Raw genomic sequence first — 22,036 nt, forward strand, 5'->3', positions numbered from 1 at the left:
GATTATTTTTTTCAGTGGCAAATGAAAAATGAGATTATGCTTTTATGCCCTTGGAAAAATAAAGACAAGTGAGTAAGTACTGGCTCCAGTGAGCATCCTCCTGAAGGAAAAGCAGCAGCAGAAGCCCAGCTCTACCTTCTTTTTGTTTCTGTGAATGGCAGTGATATCACGGATCTGTTGATGACTCTGTAGGGTCATTCCTTGACTCTGTAGGGTCATTCTTGATCCATGGCCCTGAAATCTTTTTTTTGTGTGTTACATGCTGCTGGAGATCACTTGTTCATTGAAGCTAAGCGCAAAACACATTTTCCACTGCCCAGTGACTGCTGTTATTCCCTTTTCCTACTTTGTATCTTTAACGTGGTCAAAAGTGAATTGCAACAGGGCTTCACTGTATTTTTTGCTGTTATGTGCAGTGTCCTGGAGCAAGTTCTGCAACTGCATGATGAAGGGAATGCTGCTCCAGGTCTGTCAGCCTTTTTCTGCTCCCACAGTTGTCCCCTTAGCCAGCCAGTATGTTCAGTGAATCACTAGCTTGGCCCACGCTGGCCCAGTTCTTATGCTGCAGTCTCCATAGAGGTACACTCATCACATCTGAAGTCAAGGACTTCTTCCTCTGCTGTGCCTCCTTGCAGCTGTTTAGTTTTTTTTTTCCACCTCAGGAAAAATTGAATTGTGGGATGGTAAACGAGCCTTCTCTGATTGAAGATGTTGAGGTTATTTGCAGGGTTTCTGTGGCATTGAGAAAGATGCAACGTGAAAGGGAAATAAAGTCACGTACTTAAGTGAGTAGCTGACATTCCTAGCACTTGTTGCTTCACATCAGAAGGTTGTCTGAGAAATGTAGTGTCCACATACTTTAATAAAGTAAGCTTATTGTGTCCATACTTAATTCAAGAGTTTTTATGGTGTAAAAGAAGTTTAAGTAAACCTTGCAATTGAGGTAATAGAGTAACTTTGCTAGTGGAAAATGTAAAGAACTTTTCTCTGTTCATGATTAACGTATGTCTGATGTATCAGCAGCAGGGGCGTGGGCAAGATTGTCTTCAGACACTTGACAAAAAAAAAAAAGACCTAGGAAAACTCAGCAACAAATGGCAATAAGCATGTGTTGCCAAGTAATCCACTGGTGAAATGGTCTGGCTGTTGGCTTCGTTTACTAATTCATCATAATTCCATTCCTTTCTCCTTGGCGTTACGGTTGAGAGCTGCAATGTTGGATACACTAGCAATTGCTGTTGCTTACAGTTTCACGTATTAGCAAAAGCTTTGAATTTGTTGTTTGTCTACTTTCCTTTTTAAACTGAAGTGGGTAACTTATTTCTGAGACAGGAGGCTACAGAAACAAAGTATTTTCTAGCCAGTGTTACGTTTCTGAAGCACTCTTCTTTGCCGTGCGAACACAGACTGAGAACACCAGTCTGGTATTTAGTGTCGGAAACATTCATTGCTCTATGAAGAACGGTCCAGAAAAAAAAGGCAGATGAAGATTTAAAGCCATCGACTCTTAAGGCAGTAAGCAAAGTATTTGAAAGTAATGATTTCATCAGTTTTAAACTTTACTGTTTAAAGCCTGTTATAGGAGTCTTTTAAAGATGGTCACAAGCCACTAGTATGATAAATCTTAGATGTCTAATTTTATCCTGAGGCTGTATCAGAAGATGTATTTCAGTAGGGACTAGGAATTCTTAATAATGTTACACATGGCAGTGGTGTAACATAATCCTCGTGTAAAGGATTAGGTCCCATTCTTGTTCAAAGCAGATAAGCTTAGGCTGAAACAGGTGCAGAAGAGGTCTGCTTGGATGGTCAGGGAAACTGTAACAAGAAGAAACTGGAAGAATCTAGCTTGTTTAGTCTTGGAGAAGAATGACTGGGAGAAGGCATTATTCTTACAAATATACCAAGGGAGAAAAGGCCGTGGGAGGAGCTATTAAGAGGACAAGCTTGATGTAAGAAAGAGTGGATATCAACTGATAACAAATACATTTTTACTGAGAGTTAAAGGATCGTGTGAACACGGGTCGTCTACTTCTGAGCCAATTTCCCATCAAGGTAGCAAGGATAATAAAGCTGCTTTTGAGATGAATTGATTTTTTTTTATTCATGTGCTGCTGTTAATTATTGCAGAAAGTAGGTGTGATTTCAGCAGAAACCCCTGTATTTTCCCTTTGAAAGATGCCAGGTATTCTGCATAAATGATTGTTAATTCAAGGTTTTTTGCAAGATCAGGTAATATGTTTGCTTAATTTACATTGTAAGGGAGTCCTGTGGTATATCCTTAGTCTTGCATATTCATGTGGACAGTTACACAGAAAAAAGCCCCATGCATGCAAGGCACTGGAGAGAGCTATCTACAGATGATTTTGGTAGAGGACTTCAGGTGTAACGTGTAGCACACTTTGATAGAATATATCCTAAGTTTACTTAAATATATTTAATTCCGGCATTTTTTAAATTTGAAGATGCTTGCTTTATGAGCCTCAACTAACCTTTTAAAAAAAGTTTTTTCCAGCCTTTTAACCTCTGTTTGCTTAAAAAAAAAAGCATGGTATAATATAAGTATTTCTGTTCTCAGCAGTTAAAATTAGCTTTCTGTGAAATCAAATACTGTTGCATACAGAAGCCAGATTGACTGCAGGTAATTTATAGCTCAGCAGTTGTGTAGGGTCTTGCACAGCGTGTATATCTGTTGTGATAATGTAGCCTTGTGAGTAGCACCTTCAGTATATCTGCAGGTGATGCTGCCAGCGGGCTCAGCGCAAGCCACATTAGAAGCTTTTCGTGTTAAAGCTGATCTTCTGCTATCTGTATCAATCTTGAATAAACAAATTTCGAAGATGAGACTTTTCATTAAGAAAGCATATGGAACACTTGGGGGTGTGTGGTGATGCCATCTCTTCAGGGAAACAATTGCTAGTTGAACGCTTACTGTGTCTAGATAATCAGAGCCTTTTTTCAGAAACAAAGTGTATTTAGAATTGCATATTTGCTAGTGTATCTCTTTAGGGTTCTTCCCAAAGGAACGAATTTCCTATCCAGATCATCAAAGAGGCAGGGGAAGAGAGCAAGCGAGCGAGAGCTGCCAAGTATTATGTGTTCGTCAGTCACAAAGAGTTACATGTTCACGCTGAAAGTACCCTGTTTGGGAAGAAATCCAAGTCAAAATTCTAGCAATTCTTGTGAACTCTTGGGCATTTATTTAAGAGTTTAAAGAAGAAAAAAGGCTGAATTGGGAGTGAGTGAGATAGGAATGTTTTTGTTCTGCAGAAAACAAATTGTAATCTGAGCAGAATGCCGTGCAATTCTTTGATTAAAACCATGGTTGTCTCATTAGATGCATCCTCTTCTTACTGGGCATGATGAAATGACTTGACACTTAAATACTGAATCAGGAAAATGCATTTCCCAGCAGTGCGTGTCCTTATAGTCGTTATAATGTTGTCTGAAAGCTGACAATCTACTAAATCACCAGTGGATCACTCAACTGCCTTTATACTGATGAACTTGTGGACTTAGGGTTCAGTTAAAAAATACAGTTGCTAAATCGGCAAGTTTTGGGCTTGCAGTTAAAAGTATTAGCTGTTGAATCAGTTCTGGAGTGCATTAATGTCTTGAAAATTGAGTTGACTCAAAATTGCCAACTTAAAGGTCAAGTCATCAATGGAAATTAGCCACCGTGGAATAGCAGTGATAGTATAATTAGGTCCAGCATCCCTGCTGGTGGGAAAACTGCTGAAAATGAACACTTCAACTCATGATTTTAAACTCACTAATGATTTTAAAATGTATAAGCTGGGTAAAGAAACCAAACCCACAAGTACTTAAAAACTTCTGCACTTCCTACTGAAACAATTGAAAGTGAAGTCCCCAGACCTCCAAGTTGTGGTCATGAAGCTTTCAGTCAGATTCCTCTTTTCACAGAACCTGACCTGGTTGTTTGACCAGGTTCAGAGTTTTTTGCAGGACAGGTTTTTTTTTTTTTTTTTTTACTCTTGACCCCAGTTGTTTCTCTGAAACATTGTTTTATCAGCAGGAAGAAAGCAGAGTGAATAAAAGGATTTTGTTCTTGTATAACAACAGTGTGTGCTGCAGTTCCTGGACTGTATGAAGCTAGGATGCTTTTGCTTAGGCTTTTGCTTTTCTTGTGCTATGATAACAAAAGGGAAATAATGCTGTCCATCTGTGCTTTGTGGGACTTCTTATCCACCCATACGTTCTCCTTTTGGGCCTGAATAAACTATCATTTGTAGCTTCTTCAGGGTTGGACCTCAAGTAGGTAGTTCCTTCCTTTTTGTTTTAATTGTTGATTGTGCTTGGGGGAAAAACTAACACTTTTCCTGTCCCCTCCTTTATATACAGCCTATTCCGTGCCTACACTAACCTGTTGTAACCACAGTGAGAACACATTCCCCTAGAAGCAAACAGGAAGATGCAAGGTGACATATCCATAAAGGCAGAGCAGAATTGCCTCAGAAAGACAGTCCAAAATGATTCTTACAGAAAAATATTACTTAATGCTTAGCATGTAAGATGGAAATCAGATATCCTGAAAAGGTAATTTGAAAAGAAAATAAATAAGGAGGAGGAAATAAACCTGCATCAAGAAGTAAAGATTTTAGGCCAGGCTCATGAGGCTATAGATGAGCAATAGTTGTCTTGTGTGTTTTAGAAGATGGTCTGTGATCCACCCACCAAAATGGAGATAAACCAGAAAGAAACGTGCTTTGTCCCTTCAAAATATCCATTGTTATGCAGTTGTTTCATACCAACAGCACTGAGATTTACCTCTGGCTGGAGACTGACCCGTAAGTGCTATTAATTCCTGCTGATTTATTTCCACTTGTGTCCCCCAGCAAGTGTTATGGCAAACATGGGCCCTTTTACAGGCACTAAACTGTTTATAAGTAGAACGTGTGTGTCCCCATGCAGACTTTTTGCAGTCTGTGTATCTCATGTTAGATTACAATCCCAATGTAAACCATGACTTGTTAAAACAGGCAGAAGAAAGTTGTTATCTGTCAAGCCCAACCCATCCCCTGGCTGACAGACAGCACTGCTGCATGAGATATGAGAGATGGCTTTTGTTTTCTCCTAAGGTGGCAAGGTTATTTAGATTTTTTATTTTTTTTTAATTTAAGGAAAAATAGAAGGTTGCAAAACATTATCTTAAAAAGAATCATAGAAGCACTTATATGGGATAGGGGTCTTGGTACAGAATTTAGAGGTTTATAGTTCTAGTGATTCCAGCTAGGTAATTTTTACTGTGTTAATTTTTTTAAGAGACAGTGCTTATTTTGCCTTCAGTACAAGAAATCTTTTTTTTTTTTTCTCCTTAAACTAGGAGTAGTCACCTGGTGTTGGTTATTTATTAGAATCTGATTTGTAGTTTGTTACAGGATTTTCTTTCTCACAACCTCAGTCTCTGGCAATGTCTTCATAGATCCCTGGTTTGATTAGGTAGCTGAAGTATTTCTTAGCTGTTTCTTTCAGTTTTTCAAACGTTGTACCTCCTGTCTAATAGCTGCTTAATTAGCTCATTGTTTAAGGATGTACTAATAGTGTAAGTAAGCATTTATGGTACAAAACAGCCTTCTGTTGATAAATTGCTACAAAAGTGATGACGTGCTGATTCAAAGACCATGATTCAAAGACCATTGCGGGGTGTATGTGAGTAATGTAGGTAAGGCAGATTAGCCCTGGCATCTGTGGGAGATGTGCAGACAGAAGAGGAAGTGATTAGATGAGTAATGCTCTGCTTTCCCCGTTACTGTAAATTAACATCAGGTAGCTTTTCCATATCTTTGTCTACATGCCTTTGATATACCCAAAGATCAAATAACTTATGTTCACTCGTCTGTTCATAGCAAATTCTCTAACAGAATGTGACACGGTTCAAGTATAAAAATGAACTAAATATAAACATCTGTATCCTTAGTCTGTCAGGTGTGGAAAATAATGGCCTTCATAGTGCAGGCAAGCAAATGGCTTCACAGAAATTGGTTATGGGCTGGCTTCTACCAGGTGGGAAATGTGAGGAAACCCCTCTTTGAATAGTCAGAAGCAGATAATGAGTAGCATAAGTGGGACCCTCTCTTTGCAGCGTCAGGAAAAATAATGGTAATCGCTGTTAAAACTGAAAACAAGGTGAATGCGTTCAGCTTGTTCTTTCTAGTAGTGTTGTCTGTGGGCTGGAGAAAGTTGTAGACTTCTCGGTCGGATCTTTGCTGGTTTTGAGTGCATCATTGGGAATTTCCCAGCGGAAGTGGAAGGTGTTGACTTAGAAAGGAAACACATTTAAGAAAGGAGATGTCTGTGGCTGATGGCAGATTTGTAATAGAAGGCACTAGAGTAAGTCCTGGCAGGGATCTGCCACCATCTTAGGGATGCAATATAATTATTCACATTTTTGTTTCAGATTTATCCCGATTCTCCAATAATAGGTGGGATTAGTGGCTTGTCTGAAAGGGGTTGTGTGATTGCATACATACGCAATTTACAGCTTTTTGAAGTTGGTGGAAGCTGTGGTCATTGTTCTTCTTTCAGAAAAGAGCTTCGTAATCCAAGTCTTACTCCTCTGTGAAGTCTAATGTTACCTGGAAGTCCCCGTACAGTCCCTGTAAAACTGAAATATTTGGTACAGTACAGATGTTCAGATGGCTAGCGTATGATGCAAACACTTCAGTTTCTGTTCTTCCAGTGCTCTCCATTCACCAACCTACTTTAAAGGCTGAAAACAAATGAAGAAAGAGCAGGTTCTTCAAGCTTTTGAATTGGGCAAACATTGCTTGTTACTGCTAGTGTGTCTGAGAAAACACCTGAAATATTTAAGTCCAGCTGAGGCTAATTAGTACAATCATGGAGTGATAAATCCATTGATGCTTCTCGGGGCTGGCTGTTTATTAAGGAGTGTGAAAATTAATGGCTTGTATCCTCTCTGGTGCGGAAGGCGTGGGAGAAGGAGGAATGCTTCACGGCCCATGAACTGAGTTTCATACCATGTTATTAAAGGTCATTCTGTTGATGGAAGGTGTTTGCTGTCTGGCATTTTTTCTATCTTGAGGTACAGGTGTTTGGGTCCCAAATGTGTTAACGCCTTCACAGAGATCTGCAGGAAGAACCCAGTGGTTTTGCAGTATGTTTTTAGGGAGCCCTTTGTGCTTCCACACCAGGTTGACCTTCATTTTGTAAACAGAGCTCCTGCAGGAACCTTACTTTCTGCCAGTCTTAACCCTAAACTGTTGTCCTAATGATGAAGAAACAACAGATAAAGGAGAAATGTAAATGCTTTACATTGCTGCCTAAAGCCAGGCGTGCAGGACAGTGCAATAATGAGGCAGACTGCTGTAGTAACCTCCTCTTTCTTCGTCCAGGCTTGTGATGTTCTACTGAGGGCATCTCTTGCAGAAAAATTTCCTTTGCCTCCTTGGAATTGGAGTGTGCCACAGCACTAATCGTGAGAATATGCTTCAACACAACTGTCAGCAAGTTATCAGTACCTTTTTTCCCTTCCGTTCCCTCACCCTTGAAGTTTTTACTCAGGCTGCTCTTGCCTTAAATAGGCCAAGTAGTGCTACTGCTGTAGCTGCAGTGAGCTTGGAGATGCATCAGGTTGTTGCATCATCTGAAGGAAGCTTGAAGGAAATGCTTCAATGTGACTATTTCAGAAGGGTTGGTTTTGTTGTGCTTTTTCTTCTCGACCTCCTTAGTATTTGTATTTGTTTCCTCGACCTCCATTGTATTTGTTTCCTGCAGTTGTGATCGCAGACAAGTAAACTCATTTGTTATACTCTGAAAACCCTTGGGGGAAATAGATTCATGGAAATGTCGGGGGGCTGTAAGGCTTTGCATCGGTGTGCCTTCCTATTTCTGCCCTTCTCATTCCTTATCGATGATCTCGAGAAACGCTGCTACAGGGTGTGGGCCAAGTCTGTGAGATCAGGACTCCCTCTTGTGGTACCATCTCTGCCAGGCTCACAACATGCTGCTTTCTGAGTGTTGGTTTCCTTTGCTCCTGTTCCTTCTGCCTCTAAAAGCCTTGATTTAGGTCCTCGCTGGTGAATGTATGATTACTATTACAATTGCTAATTGCTACTAATTTGACAAGTACTAAGTTGTGTTCATTGTGATCATCGATGACAATGAGAAAGCAGAGCTAAGTGTTTTGCATCCCTAGTATTAGCTGTTGAGCTTGCCCATGTATTTTAATGTTATGTCAAGATGTGGAATAGGGAAGAATTGGAGATCTCATCTACACATCTGTCAAGAAGAAACTTTTGATATGTTAAATCACAGCATTAGTAAAGAAAGTTGATACAAAAGCACATCTGTGTTCACTTTGAAATTTGCTATACTTGTAGCGTACCTTTAACTTGATTGTGGCTTTAAAGGTAGAAAATTTTAAAGTTAATTCTTACATTAACGATGAGGGTCAAGTGGAAAAGGAAAATATGCTGACAGTGCTCCAGAAAGTAGTGCTTAGGAAGTGTGTGTGAAACAGCAGAGTCCCTTCATAATTTGTTCAAAATATTTTTCTTGCAGCATCTGTGCATTTTTATGTCCAGCTCCCTAGGATGGATGTACTTCCTGTGTGATTTGAGTTAGCAGTCATACATCTAGGCTCACTGCTGTTGATCAGTGCCTAAATGTTACTGGCATATGCTATCGCATCAGTAATACATTTTAAAGGATTTGGAGCCGCTTTTTTCTCAGTCTGTGTTGCAAGTTGTAGTTTGAGAATTAAAGACCTTGAGTCCATGCACTACTGTTATTTTTTTCTCAAATGGAAGCCCAAATGTTTTTGCTTTAAGGGACATTCTTTGTCTTCTGTTATTTGTTCTTCTGTCTGCTAAATAACTTGAGTAGACACGTCTCTTAGTTAAGAAATGCCATGCACTCATTGTGCCATAATTATCACGAACAAACCAGAACGCATTAGGCACCAGAGGTCTCTGCTCCCACTTTGCTGTGCGTGTGGCATCACTGGCAGTGGGAGTTGCTGGCTGTGCATCCAGCACGTTATTCATCAGTGCTCTCTGCTAGAGACAAGAAGTAAGCGGGACAAGGTGTGCTTCTCTGCTGGGTAACAGCGAGTTGTAGGGCATCTCTTAGAGGTATACTGCATTTTGTTAGTTGTGAAAACACTGTAACATAACTATACATGTCTATGGGATAAGGCATTTTCCTACCATTTAGGTGGGGGGGAAAAAAAGGGTAAAAACTATAAGGAAGCAGCTGCTTGCTACAAAGCACTGTAATCATGCCCCTCAGAATCAAATAGTCAGCGATGATAGACCACTTGCCTTTCTGCCAAGGCAAGTATAGTTGGGATGCAGAGTTGCTGAAGGTCTGAAGTGTATTTAAATACTTATTTCAGAAGTTGTCTGAAGTACAGTACCATCAGTTTGTGGCTTCAATTATCAGTGAAGGTATAGCTAGCTAATGTGGAAATACAGGCCTCCTAAAAGCCAAATAAAAATAGGGGTAACAGTATAACTCCATACACCTGTATCATCTGTCATATATATACTTTTTAGTGTATTTCCCAGTACTCTTATTTACATAATTTCCCCATGAAATCAGAGTTGAGCTTACTGGTTTTCTAGGCTCTCACAGTGAATTGCTTCAATTCTTTGTCAAGTCCAATTCAGACATCTCATTTGAATACCTTGAATGGTAACTTAGTACAAATGCAAATATCTTTTTCAAAGTAACTTCTGTATTTTCTTCAGTGAATGCAGAGATTACAATAATAGGAACTTGGTGGGCCACAGTAAAGTTTGAGTGACTTTTTTTACCATGCAATTTCTTGATTTTGAAACTTGTTTCTAATAGAGAGATTTCTTCTGTTTCAGATGTGCATGTGTGCATATATATTTTCCTGCCCAATTGAAGAATTTAAGTCCAATTTCTGCCTTTTGTAGGCTTATTTTTATAAATCTAAATTTATGAGTTTCTCTGTAACCTGATTTTTTAAATAAACTGCCTTCATTAAAATTCTTAGCAAAGATTCGTGCATATGTAGTGCATATGCATATTTAATGAATTACTGGTCTTAAACTTTTATTTTGTTTAGCTTGTCTGTGAGTAGTCTGAAATTTTTACTTAATGTATTAATAACTGGAAGGTAGGAAAAGTGGAGGGTTTTTGAAACCTTACTGGAAGAAATTTAATGGTATGGCTTCTAGTGTTATCCTGGCTACTTTGGGAATGCCTGTTTGGTTTTTGCAGTGGCAGTGAGGTTTATGCTCTGTGTGTACGTATAGGAGAGGTTGGTTTTAATGCTGTTCGGGGTGTTGGTAATCAGCTCGTAGACCGTGCCGTCACAACAGTGGTAGTCAGCAGTGGGATTTCATTGTGGCAGGCATTTTCGGAGCTGCAGGAATTGGAAGGGTTTGTCCCAAGGATGTATCAGTCCTTGCTGCTGCGATGGCAGTATGGAGCCCAGCAGTATGCCATGTCAGGTACCCAAATGCTGCTCAGAGCCTGCTGCTGGTAGGAAATTTCTGCTTTTTGTTGTTCGCTCCCTGCTAAGGAAGCTCTTGTTTTGGGTAGCTCCTGTCCAGCTTCTAGCGTAGTAACACTCATACAAAAGCAGTGCCATTGCTCCAGAATTGTGCTGATTCTTTAAAAGATCAGGCTTCCATCTCATATTTTTCTAAGCTGGCTTGCTTACTTCGCATTCCGTTCTTTATTTTGGAGTTTTAACGAACTTGTTCTTGGCAGTAAAAAATGGGATGAAGCCAGATACAGTTTGAAATGCCTTTGTGACATAAATAATGAATGAATAGTGTATTCCATTTAAAACACAGAAAGCTTGCTCTGGTGCCCTCCCCGCCACCGGGACATTTGCCTGTGTTTGTGCTGCCTGCTTTGTAACAGAATTACAGGAAACAGTCACCTCAGGTTAAGCTCATATATAGTTCCTTAGTAACCCTAAAATGGTACTTCTGCCATAATGGATTTGTTACTTCGTTAGATCTCCCATGTATTAAAAGCAATAATCAAATCAGTTAAAGTGCTAAACTCTATCAAACCCTACCTGTCTATTCCTTTCTATTTCTGTAGCAAAGCTAGTCTCTGCAGTAGCTTCATTATTTTTAACTGCCCTGAGGCATTGTTTTTTGAATTAATGATTTAACAATTGTTTTTATTCTAGAACTTAAATATCAGAATATACCTGCAGTGTACATATAGGTTAATTGTAAGATGCAGTAATGAGACAAAAGTACCTTGGTATAAGTAATATCAAAATAATTATGTAACTTTCAGAGGTTTCTGTACATGTTTGCACATAGAAGGTACAGTATGAAGCTGATATGCAGACTGTTCTCCTTACCGTTCAGTTTTTAAGGCATGCACCTTTCGTTACAGATTTTTCAGGGAAATCTGAAAGCTGCTAGGCTTTCTTCATAGCTGCATCATGTTCGGAGGCTTACATCTTTTCGTTTTTCCCTTTTTTTTTTTTTTTTTACCCTCCACCCATTTGATCAGGGAAGTCTGCTTTTTTGGCAAAAACAAAAAAAAGTGGCTTTTTTAAAAAATAATGTGGCATCACTTTGATTCCATTCCTGTACCCTGTTTCTCAGAGATGGTCAGATTTGGTATTTGATACATCTTAAATAAAAATAAAATTAATTATGTTAGCAAAGTTCTGCTTTTTAAGTTACACTGTATTAAATAAAACGTGTAGTTTTGATTCTTCTGCTTTATACTGTGGATAGAACTTCTTAAAATTATTTAGGAAGTAGCAGTAGATGTAACAGTGTTGAAATGATCTTAATCTTTGATAACTAGACAATAATAAATAACTGACTTCCACTGTTGTAAGTTAATTGAATTCCTTTGTTGTATACACGTTGTGTCCAATAACCCACTGTCCCGAGGATAACAGAAAGGATTTTCTGTTATCATCTGTGGGTTTTTTGTTTTTGTCCTTCTTCAGATTACCGGAGCTAAAGCCCTTGAGAACAGACGATTCCAATAAAAACAATTCAAGAAAAAAAGATAGTAATAAAATAACAATAAATGATTGTACTGTGCTTGTGATGCCTCTTAGAGGCACAGGCTGGGTTTAGTTGCTGTTCCACTTCCCTGAGGTACTAGAATTTTCCAAGGCTAAGTGGCATGTGGTGGCACGGTCCCTTTTATTCTGTGTGAAGGTAAACGAGCGCAGGCCTAAAGCTGGGGTCCAGGTGATAGGCTGCAGTCTTAACAGCATGGGGAGTAGCAACATTTCTGCTTTCATCCAACTTTGTGTGTGTTTCACTTCGGAGGGAGCAGATCAAGGCCCAGAGGTCACTCTCCACCTGCCACCCAGGCCCACGGAGGCCTAGGGCTGAGTCTTGGTTCACTTTTCCCAACCTTCCTGCCCCCTCCCCATTACGTGAGGAAGTGAGAGTGGTGATGACGGGATATCACTGCAGAAAAGCTCCTTTAAAAAAAGGGGAAGGGTTTCTTTGAAGTTGAATTGTAAAATCTGAAGATCCCCTCGCATGATTCTTAGTTATAATGTGTCAAACACAGCTAGCAAGGTGGCAGGAGAGGGATCCTGTGCTAAGTTTTTTTGGAATGCCATGTTACAGAGAGGAGTAGAGGATTCAAGCATTAAAACAAAGGAGCACTGAAGAGCTTTCTGCCCCTTTAAAGTCGGAATTACATTCACTGAAAAAGAGAACACCTCAGTTTGAATTGTGGAAGGGAAGGAAAGGAGAAGCTGAGGTAATGCTGCATCTAACCACCCTCAAAGCCTGGTAAGACAAAGCAGAGCAGTTCAGGCGTTGCTGTTGTATAATAACTAACAGGTGAATAATTTTGTCTGAGGTTCCCAATTCAATTCTGTTGCCATTTGAGTCAGAAGGGCTGCACTCCCTTTGTTCCCTCCTTGGCCATTGTTGTCATCTTGGTCAAGTTTGGAATCAAGAGACCGGCTTTGTGTTGGCAGCAATGAAGTGGAGCAAGGTGGAGGCTGACAGGGGGAATTGAGTACTGAATTTCAGCTTGCATTGCAGGAGACAGAAACAATACCAGAAGTGATTAAAAACCTTCCTACTGGTGATGCTTTTTTTTTTCCCCAAGCTGTGCCTCTCTGCAGCAAACTGAGCCTGGCATGGCAAAGAAGGTTAAGATCTTCAGGTTTCTGACTATTTTTTCACAAAAGCAAATTCATGGTCCTAAAGAGACAAGACAGATCATTGGTACTCTGAAAGTGTATCTACTAAACTTTGGTTGCTTTTCCTACCTTGTACTTCAAGACAGTAAGCTTCAAAATAAGCATTGAAGGATCAGGGAGGAGGCCTAACCAGCAGCAGCGAAGATGCGAAATCATCAAGTTGCATTTTTCTCATATCCTTTCCCGCAGACACCTGCCTATTTTTGACTCAGATATATTTCTGTTCCTTCTGCTTAAAACAGGTGACCTTTCTTCAGGTCAGGTAATCCATCTGATTGTATGGGTAGATGGCTTTTCTGCAGGATCTAATGATAAAAGCTGGTTGTTCTGCAACCCTGATTAAAGGTTTATTTGAACTCAATGCTGTTGAATGCTGGCATGCGTTATTTTGTGACTTGAGCTCTCATCAGGATTATACCACCTTCTTTTTCATATTGTGATAGTCAAGGAATAAAGTTCAGTAGCATTTCTTTATACTGATTTACTTTTTACACCCATGTGCTTAAAATGAGAAAGACTGAGTAACTGGTTAAAAACCAAAGCTTCTTTTCTGTGGGTACAAGCACTCGCTTGGGGGATTTGAAATCAATCATTGTTGTCTTGTAAATACTTACATCCAATCCATTTTATTTATTTTTTTTTTACAATTAATTGAGTTTTAGGAAATGCAGATCACTTTGTAGAGGTGTCTGCAGAACTCCTTTAAAAAGAAATTAGAGATACAGTTGTTTTTTGCTTTTCTCTAAATGCTATCATTTGCACATAGCTATCTGTATTGGTCTTGGTATATATTATATGAGCTTTACTAGGTTGTGGATTCAAGTATTTTCTCAGTGTATTGAGGCCTGCAAGTAATTATTTTTTATTAGACCGAATAAATTTTAATTGAATTTTTGCTTTTTATACAGTCTGTTCCATTTTCTTGATTTTAAAAGTTAAGATTAGTTTTATTTTGTATAATAAAGCACTGGCTTAACTTGCTGTCTGACTGTAGGATTACATTTATTCACTTATTTTAATAATTATAGTTTGTTCAAAGTAGTATTTCTGATGGTTCAAAAAAGTATCTTTTCTTTCTCTCTTTATAGATCTATCCAAGAATAGATTAACGGAGGTTCCTACAGAGTTGTGCCATTTTGTGTCACTGGAAACACTAAATCTATACCACAATTGTATTAAAGTTATACCGGATGCAATAGTGAACTTACAAATGCTAACTTACTTAAATTTGAGGTAAGTTTAAGTTTACCATGTTCTTTGTTTATTTGCAAATGTGTAAAGACTTGTTTGTCTGCACTTTGTGTTCCTGGAACAATTGACTACATTTTTCATTTTATTGCAAGCAGTAATGCAAAAATTCATTGCCTGTAGATATAGTTCCATATGAAGGCAGTGTAAAATCTAAAACTAATTATTTAAGGAATGACTGAGTAACATTAACCCCTTTCTTTCCCTTATTCTAGCAAATTGAGAATGCTAATCGTATCAGCATGGTCAGATTCTTTTCATTCCCTTCTAATGATAAATTTTATAAGTTTGGTATGTTTTTTTGTAGTTAAAGAGGTGGATGGAGGATAAGTGTTTTCCTCATGGGGGATAGAGAGGAAAATCGTGATTTTATTACTAATATCTTCTTATTATGCAACATGTATAGTTACTGCTCATTTTAGGAAGAAGGGACAAAGAATTAAGCACCTTTGTCTCTTTTCTGGGAAAGCTGTGTGTGGATGCTAATCCATATTGACGATTTCTGTTACTTTAAGTGCAGTTGAATGCATATTCTCTTTCAAGACAGGACATGTCAGCACTTTCTCAGCTGGGACAAGGTGTGGAGGTTCACTTGCAGTTGGATATGTAAAAACTGTAATAGTGAAGATATTATTTTGTCTTTGAGAATGAGATTGAACGGGGGGGCAAAGTGGTTCTTGTGCTTTTAAATCCAAGGTATGAAGGCTTGGTCTTCAGTCTTGTAAACAGTGAGCGTATTTCTTGAGCCCTCCTGTATTATTACTGTACTGCAGTTTTGGCTACCATGGAACACTAATTTTGATTTTGGAAACTGGAACAAAATAATGTGTCCTGAGCACACACCTAAAGAATAGGACATGTCATTTTGAAGTGGAATTACAGTTAGATATAAAAAAATTAAGACTGGATGAAATCGAGTTTGCTTAAATCATCTTGGTAAATTTAGGAATTAGAGTGAATTAACTGAGTGTAGTAATGGAATTTATGTGAAGTGTCACAAACCCAGAATACTTAGAATTGCTATTGCATATCACAGTAAATTCGACAATCTAAACAAATGGAAAATTTTCAAGTTTTACTAGGTAATTTCTCTCTGCTTAAAATCTCCTTAAATAATTTTCTTTTGGATACGGCCTTCCCATATATTAGGAAGTCTGACAGTAAGCAGTCTGTAGAAGAAAGAACAATATCCTTGACTTTCTAACCATGTTGCTTCTTGGCAAGAGAACATGATGAATTTAAAATGAATATTTTTGTGGTACCAGGAGAATCCATATGTTAAATAGAATTAGAAAGTGCTGCCAAGAGTTGTGTATAGGTTTGGGACCTTGGTGGATACTGTTCATGTTTTATTTAAGGAAATTCATTTTAAACAAATACGATAACTTATTACACACATACCCTGGTTATGTGCTTTTCCCTATCTCTCAGTGGATTGCTTCTGAGTTCTGTAAAACGTAAAACTTGAAAAGTAAAAAATTTTGTTATTTTCATGTGTTTTACCTACTGGGTAGATACATTTGCAGATTCTGGACTTCCTCAATTTGACTTCAGTGGAACTTAAAAATGATTTCTATTTCTACTCGTTTTGTTGTTTTCTTGTGGTGCCAAATCTGCTGCATAGTGTAACCTTTTCAGATTTCAGGCTTCCTCATTTGAGTAGTAAAATAAGTGTTAAAACAATACCTTCTGGCTAAGGCATTCAGACTTCTGCAGAAAAGACAGAATAAGGCGATGCATGTATTATTTTCTTGAGTTAAAGTTTTCACAGAGCTGATAGTTCAGTGCTTTTATTTCGTTCTACAGCAGAACAAAAATTTGCAATTCATTTGGCAGATCATTGCTTAGAGGATTCTGGGGAACTCAAAGATTTTGGACAGAGGAAAGGCTTGTGCATTAAAATAAGTAATTCCATTCCTTGTACAGCCTTCACGGATGAAACAAGGCTTCAGTCCGTGTTTAGTTCCACATTCATGAAGTAACGATGATGGCTTACTTTTTATATTAACATAGCTTTAAGAGAGGCTGGAGGATGTAATCTCTACTGTCTCTTGTCTCATCACTTTGTACATTGTGCAACAGTAACACTTGTAATCTGTTTTCACAGATCACAGATGCATATTTGTTCTTTGGAGTCTTAACAGTCATACAGAAGCTAACTAAAATGGTTCTGAACAGGGTACTGCTTTACTGTTCATCATTTTCTAACGGGTTGATACCCATAAAAAAGAAGTTACATTCTATTAAAACTGTCAAATTTTCTAGGGAAGGTGGTAGTTAATATGTTATTCTGTTGAGCATAATAATTTTTTTTTTGTGGCAGTTGACTCACAAATCACAAGTTAATTTTTATAATCATACAGCATTTGTCATTTTAAGTTCAAGCTTCTTGAGTAATTGTTATTAGAACGAGAGCCTGAATCTCTTGAAAGTTTTCTACCAAAATTTACTTTCCCTTGTGATTCCTCTTCAAGAAAATGCTAATTTATTTTTTTCAGAAATCATCTGAAATGGCTCATGTTGGAGTGTCACTTATAAATGTTTTATCAATTTTAGAAAAAAGTAAGGTTCAGAGATAAAATGGTTCAATACGAGTCTTGAAAGGAAGTCAACCATTGATGGTTCTAGGTTTTTTTTTGGTGTGTTTACCTTATTTACCTGGGACAATATATCTTACTTAAGCTGTATTTCCAACAAGGATCATCTTATTCTCTGCTTAACAAATAAATAAATCCTCTGGAAACCTTGGAGGAAGGGAAGCCTTCAAAGGGTCTTGAAGCGTATGTTCAAACCTCATATTACAGTAGAACTGTTTGTAATGAGAATGAATGGATTAGCCCACTGAGTAGTTTAATGGTTTGAGTGTTCAGAAAACATAGAAGACTAAGAAATTATCTGACATTTCTCTCTAGTCACTTGAAGGATCTGCTGCCTTGGAATCTTATAGTCTAAATGTTGAAATATTTCTGAGACTGATTCCATGTTTATGCTGGTGGTGTTGAGAAACGGTATAAAAGCTTAAATGGAGATACATTTTGGTTTGTGTCCAAAAAAAGCATAGCAACAGACTATAATACACATAGGCCATTGCTTTAAGAAAAAGGAGGGAAAGACTGTCTGGATGTGCTGGAATACAGCTCTCATTTGTTCAGGAGAGCCTCTGACTGGACGATTTGGGGCTGATGCTCTTGTTGGCTCTATTGTAAGGTGAGAAATATATGGCATGGTAACTAATACCTTCTTAAAGAGATTAGATCCTATGTTCTCCTTGTTGGAGAATCACCCTGCCTCAAACTCTCTCGTGTGTTCCAAAGCAATGCTGATGAAAAATATAATGGATACCACCTAATAAAAGTCTTATTTTGGCTTGTGACTTAATTGTCTTCAGGATATAATCATCTGAAACATTGACCTCTGAGGTTAGCAGACACCATTTTCAGTAGTATAGGATTGATGCCATTTACCCTTCATTTTTTTCAGATGATAAAGGGAAATATTTTTCAAGAATGTGACTTACAGGTTGAGTCACAGGTTGCTTGCGCTTTTAACACTTAAATGGACGTTCTCTGAGATATAGAAGACATTTATTTATCTTGTTCTTAGATTTTACATGCCAGCAAATCTAGAAATAAATTTGTCCCTGATATACTGAAAAGTTTAAGATGAGTAAAGCAGTCAGAATACAGTGATATGTAACAGCAATTTTTATAAATAGAATTAAATTGAGTTGGTGCCTCCCTGCCTTCTGTCCCTCAGGAGGGAGATGAGGATAATGTTATGGCTTATATTCATTAACCAATGCACAGGAAATGGACCAGGAGCAAAAAGAATGCACATTTTTTTCCTCCAGGTTTTGGTTCCTGAGTAAGATGAATTTTCATTGTTAAGTTTGAGATGTCTGGGATGGGGGAGTAGCAACAAGTACCAAGTAATTTTCAACTGTAAATGTGCTGTAAAGGAATTGGGAAAATAATCAGTTTATCTGTGTCTTATCAGTTTCATTTGCACCAGAAGTCATAAACTGTACTATTGTAAAACCATAGGAATATTTAATTACTTGCAAAATACTGTCTCAATTGACTTTTCAGTATTCCTTAGGATGGAAAACAGCTCTAGCAGATGAAAATCAGACTTTATTTTACAATGTTATTAAACTGTTACGTTTTTTCCAGAGTGATACTGTTACACAATATTGTTCTAGTCAGTAATGCAAACATTTTTGATGTGTTTTTTCATAATGATTGCAATTCTAAAATTTGTATTTTATCTGAAATACGTATAAAATATGTATTTTATCATGAAATATGTCCCATCAAAATGAAGGGGTTTTACAACTCTCAGACTTCATGTGAGTAAGAATATTACTGGTGTTCTTAATGGTTGTTTTTCTTTCTTTGTTTTGTTGCAGTCGAAATCAGCTTTCTTCTCTGCCAGCTTGCCTGTGTGGTCTTCCTCTAAAAGTCTTAATTGCAAGTAACAATAAGCTAGGTTCCCTTCCAGAGGAGATAGGTCAGCTAAAACAGTTAATGGAACTGGTATGTTACTGATTCTGTTGATTTTTATTTGTATTTAACTAGAAAGAGTAAAAATCTATTTGGAAAGATATTTGAACAAATGCCTTATACTATAATGCCAGTTAAAAAATTAACTTTTGAATTTCTCAAGTCTATTGAGTAGTAACACAATAAAAGTTTCCTTTATGGTCTTCAGGACCCTTCTGAGCAACACCACTGCCCTTGTTCATTTAAAACTCAGCTTCTAAGTTTTTCTTTGCCGGTTGTACTCACCACATGCACTGGCTCCTTGTTTTGCTGTCTCAAATTTCTCTTTTTGGCATCAGACTCTGCAAAGCTCTCTGCTCCTCTTATGCTCCCTCTCCTGCTTCCTTTCTCTCTTGTAGTGCTATCTGCTTACCACGTTGCATTCCACTCATGATACTGATCTTATCAGTCTGTTTTCATTTTATTTCACTATTTTTGTCATGCAATCATGTTTTCCTGCAAAACCTGTCTAAACAAAATGATTGTATTCCTCTTGTTTTTCAAAGCTGTCCAACAACTACAGTCTCTGAATGCAGTATTTAATCTCTAATATATTGTCCAATAACTAAGAATCAGAAAATGCAGAAATTATTTGGTACCTTAACTTAAAGTTTATGCTACTGCATATGGTTTTTAAAAGTTTGTATGTGGAAATTGTGAAAGCTTCCCTTTCTCTACCTCTTTTGTATATTGTTAGCCTTCCTGAGACTCTGAACTCCCTGTGGCATGTGTTATGCCTTCTGGTTGTTTCTTGTTCACCTTGACCATTTAAGATACAAATTGGCAAACTACTTTTTGATGTTGCCAACTTATGCAGAGTAAAACTGTGGTACATGAACATTTTCCCAACTGCTATCATCTCCATAGGTTGCATTTATTTTGCTCGTCTTTTTGGTATCTGAGAGTGCTTCTATATCATATTGACATTTTTATAAGAATAATTTCTAAATTCTGTTACAGAAGTTGAGCTGGCCTTGCTTTGGACCCCAGTACCACTACTGGTTCCCCATATATGAAGTGGCAACTTTAGGGCTTTTTTTTTCTTGTATTTGTCTTGTACAGTGCCTTGTGGTGTCAGGCTTATACTATTAATTGTAAGTGATCTTACAGTAAATTGGTTTGGGGAAGAAAAGGAATTACATTTTCTGTGTTGTACCTGACCTAAACACTGCCAGGTTTGTGGTGGTGTTGGTTTTTTAATAATTTATCAAGTAGTTTAAAATATTTTTTGTTATGGGTTTAATTAGATGGCTGAAATGGTTTTGATTGAATTACCTTCAAACACATGTTAGGTTGTAGCATTGCGCTTAAAACTGGTTCAGTAAGAGATTATAGCTTCACTTTTATATATAATTAAAGCTGAATAGTACTAAACACATGCATCCTGATTTTTGGGATGTGATGGCTGAATAGAATTGTTAGAACTTGAAGAAAGTCTGAATCTAGCTCTTTGTGATTAGAAGAAATAAAATACGTGAATAACAATATTTGTTAAAGTAGGCACGCTTCTATTCAGATGACCTGGTTACTTAGGTTGATGCTACCATGAGTACTTCATGCATTTCTAGTGAAATACATTGCATTACTTAGCTGGAAATGACTAAACTGCCACGAAGCAAATAGTGGTAGGATTGAGAGCCTGTATCTGTATTGGCATATGTAAGATGATGCAATTTATAAAATAAGGTGATCGTTGTTCAAGAGCTAATAAAGAAAAAGATGAAGGAAAAAAAAAAGGATTAAGTCATGCTGCAGTTGTTGCACAAAACATTCAGCTGTGTTGAGAGTAATGCCAGCCTGAATAGCATGTGGCCTCCAAACAACACGGCCAGCCAGCCCTTTGGCAGGGCATGGTCTTGTTTGTTTTGGTCCGTACACAACACTGGTGCTGACCTGGCCCAAGGGATCGATCCTGAGCAGCGGCAGACACCAACTGGTTGCATTCAGTTCTTGTGTTACTAGGACTTTGGCAAGCACTTTCAGATTTTCAGTGTTTTCCAGCTTTTCACAGGCTGCTTACAGTAAAGTCTGAGTGTATGTAGCAAATGGATGTTTTTATTGCTGTTATCTAACTCTTTGAAACGGATTTTACCTCTGTGGCCACTCTAGAACGATAAAAACGTAGCACGCTGCAGATTAGGTGAGATATTTCCAGCTAATTCTGCTTCCTTTCTTCTCTTCTTTTTTTATTACATGTTTATATTTAGGTAAATGTCACAATCGTAACAGAGAATTACTTACATATTATATGCAGTAAATTTTTATGCATTCTTTTAAATTTTAGGGTTAGGTTCTGCTATGTAGTCTGAGAGTTGTCTTAGCATTAAAATAACATATGAATTATTTCCCCTCCAGGGTATAGTCAAAGTGTTTAGAAAATTTGGTTTGGAAACCTACTTTTACTTGCAGCTGCATAACCTGATCATACCTCTACTGTCAGTCAGGAGGATGACTGCAAAATTGGTGTGAAGATATTCTGAAACTTAATTTCCATCAAAGAAAGTAATTAGATAGAGATGGCTTATAACTGCACATCTTACAGCTTTGGGTGCAATTAAAGTTCTGCTCTCCTTCCTGTTGGGCAGCATTGCCCTTCTGCCATCTCAGAGGAGCAGCTTTCTCCATCTCCGGAATGCTCCTTTCTCATGTTGGAAGCCTTTAAATCTGTCAGCTGGGATTTAGGTCCTTTACCCTGTTCATCAAATCTGGGCCAGCAGGCTGACCAAGTGGGACCTGCTGCCCTCTGTTTTCTAAAAGGATCCACGTAACTTATTTTTAACATTCAGTGTGACTTTGTATGTCACAAGCTCTGGCAGAATCCACATACTTATTGGAAATAACAGGAGCCCCGAATTTTAAAATGGGTGCAAGGAGAAAGTTTACTTTGATTCAGAAGGTTTGGATAAACTCCCGTGTGTCAATAATGTGTTACAGTGGAGTTAGGTTACTGTGTGTGTTTTTCCATTTATATTATTATGAATTTTATGATTGTTTAAACTTTACTATAAACAAAGGAGAAATGAAGGTTTGGATTTGTTTTCACAGCATTGAGCTGCATGCCACAGAAACTAATGTT

The 22,036-nt window shown here is 37.9% G+C and overlaps 1 protein-coding gene across 7 annotated transcripts in view; it reads left to right on the top strand.

Moving 5' to 3' along the window:
* LRCH1 (leucine rich repeats and calponin homology domain containing 1) overlaps window positions 1-22,036 on the top strand; it is a 123,686-nt gene that overhangs the window by 45,850 nt on the left and 55,800 nt on the right. For all 7 annotated transcript variants that reach the window (XR_013952050.1, XR_013952051.1, XR_013952052.1 and 4 more), the window contains exons 2-3: window positions 14,260-14,404; window positions 18,828-18,954. Coding sequence is in view for 3 of the 7 variants with exons in the window: in XM_080594547.1 (XP_080450673.1) it covers window positions 14,260-14,404; window positions 18,828-18,954 (272 nt within the window). In the remaining 4 variants the exon portion in view is untranslated. The remainder of the gene's footprint in view (window positions 1-14,259; window positions 14,405-18,827; window positions 18,955-22,036) is intronic.

Source organism: Anser brachyrhynchus (genome assembly GCF_964034855.1).
Source record: "Anser brachyrhynchus genome assembly, chromosome: 1".
Taxonomy (NCBI): Eukaryota; Metazoa; Chordata; class Aves; order Anseriformes; family Anatidae; genus Anser; species Anser brachyrhynchus.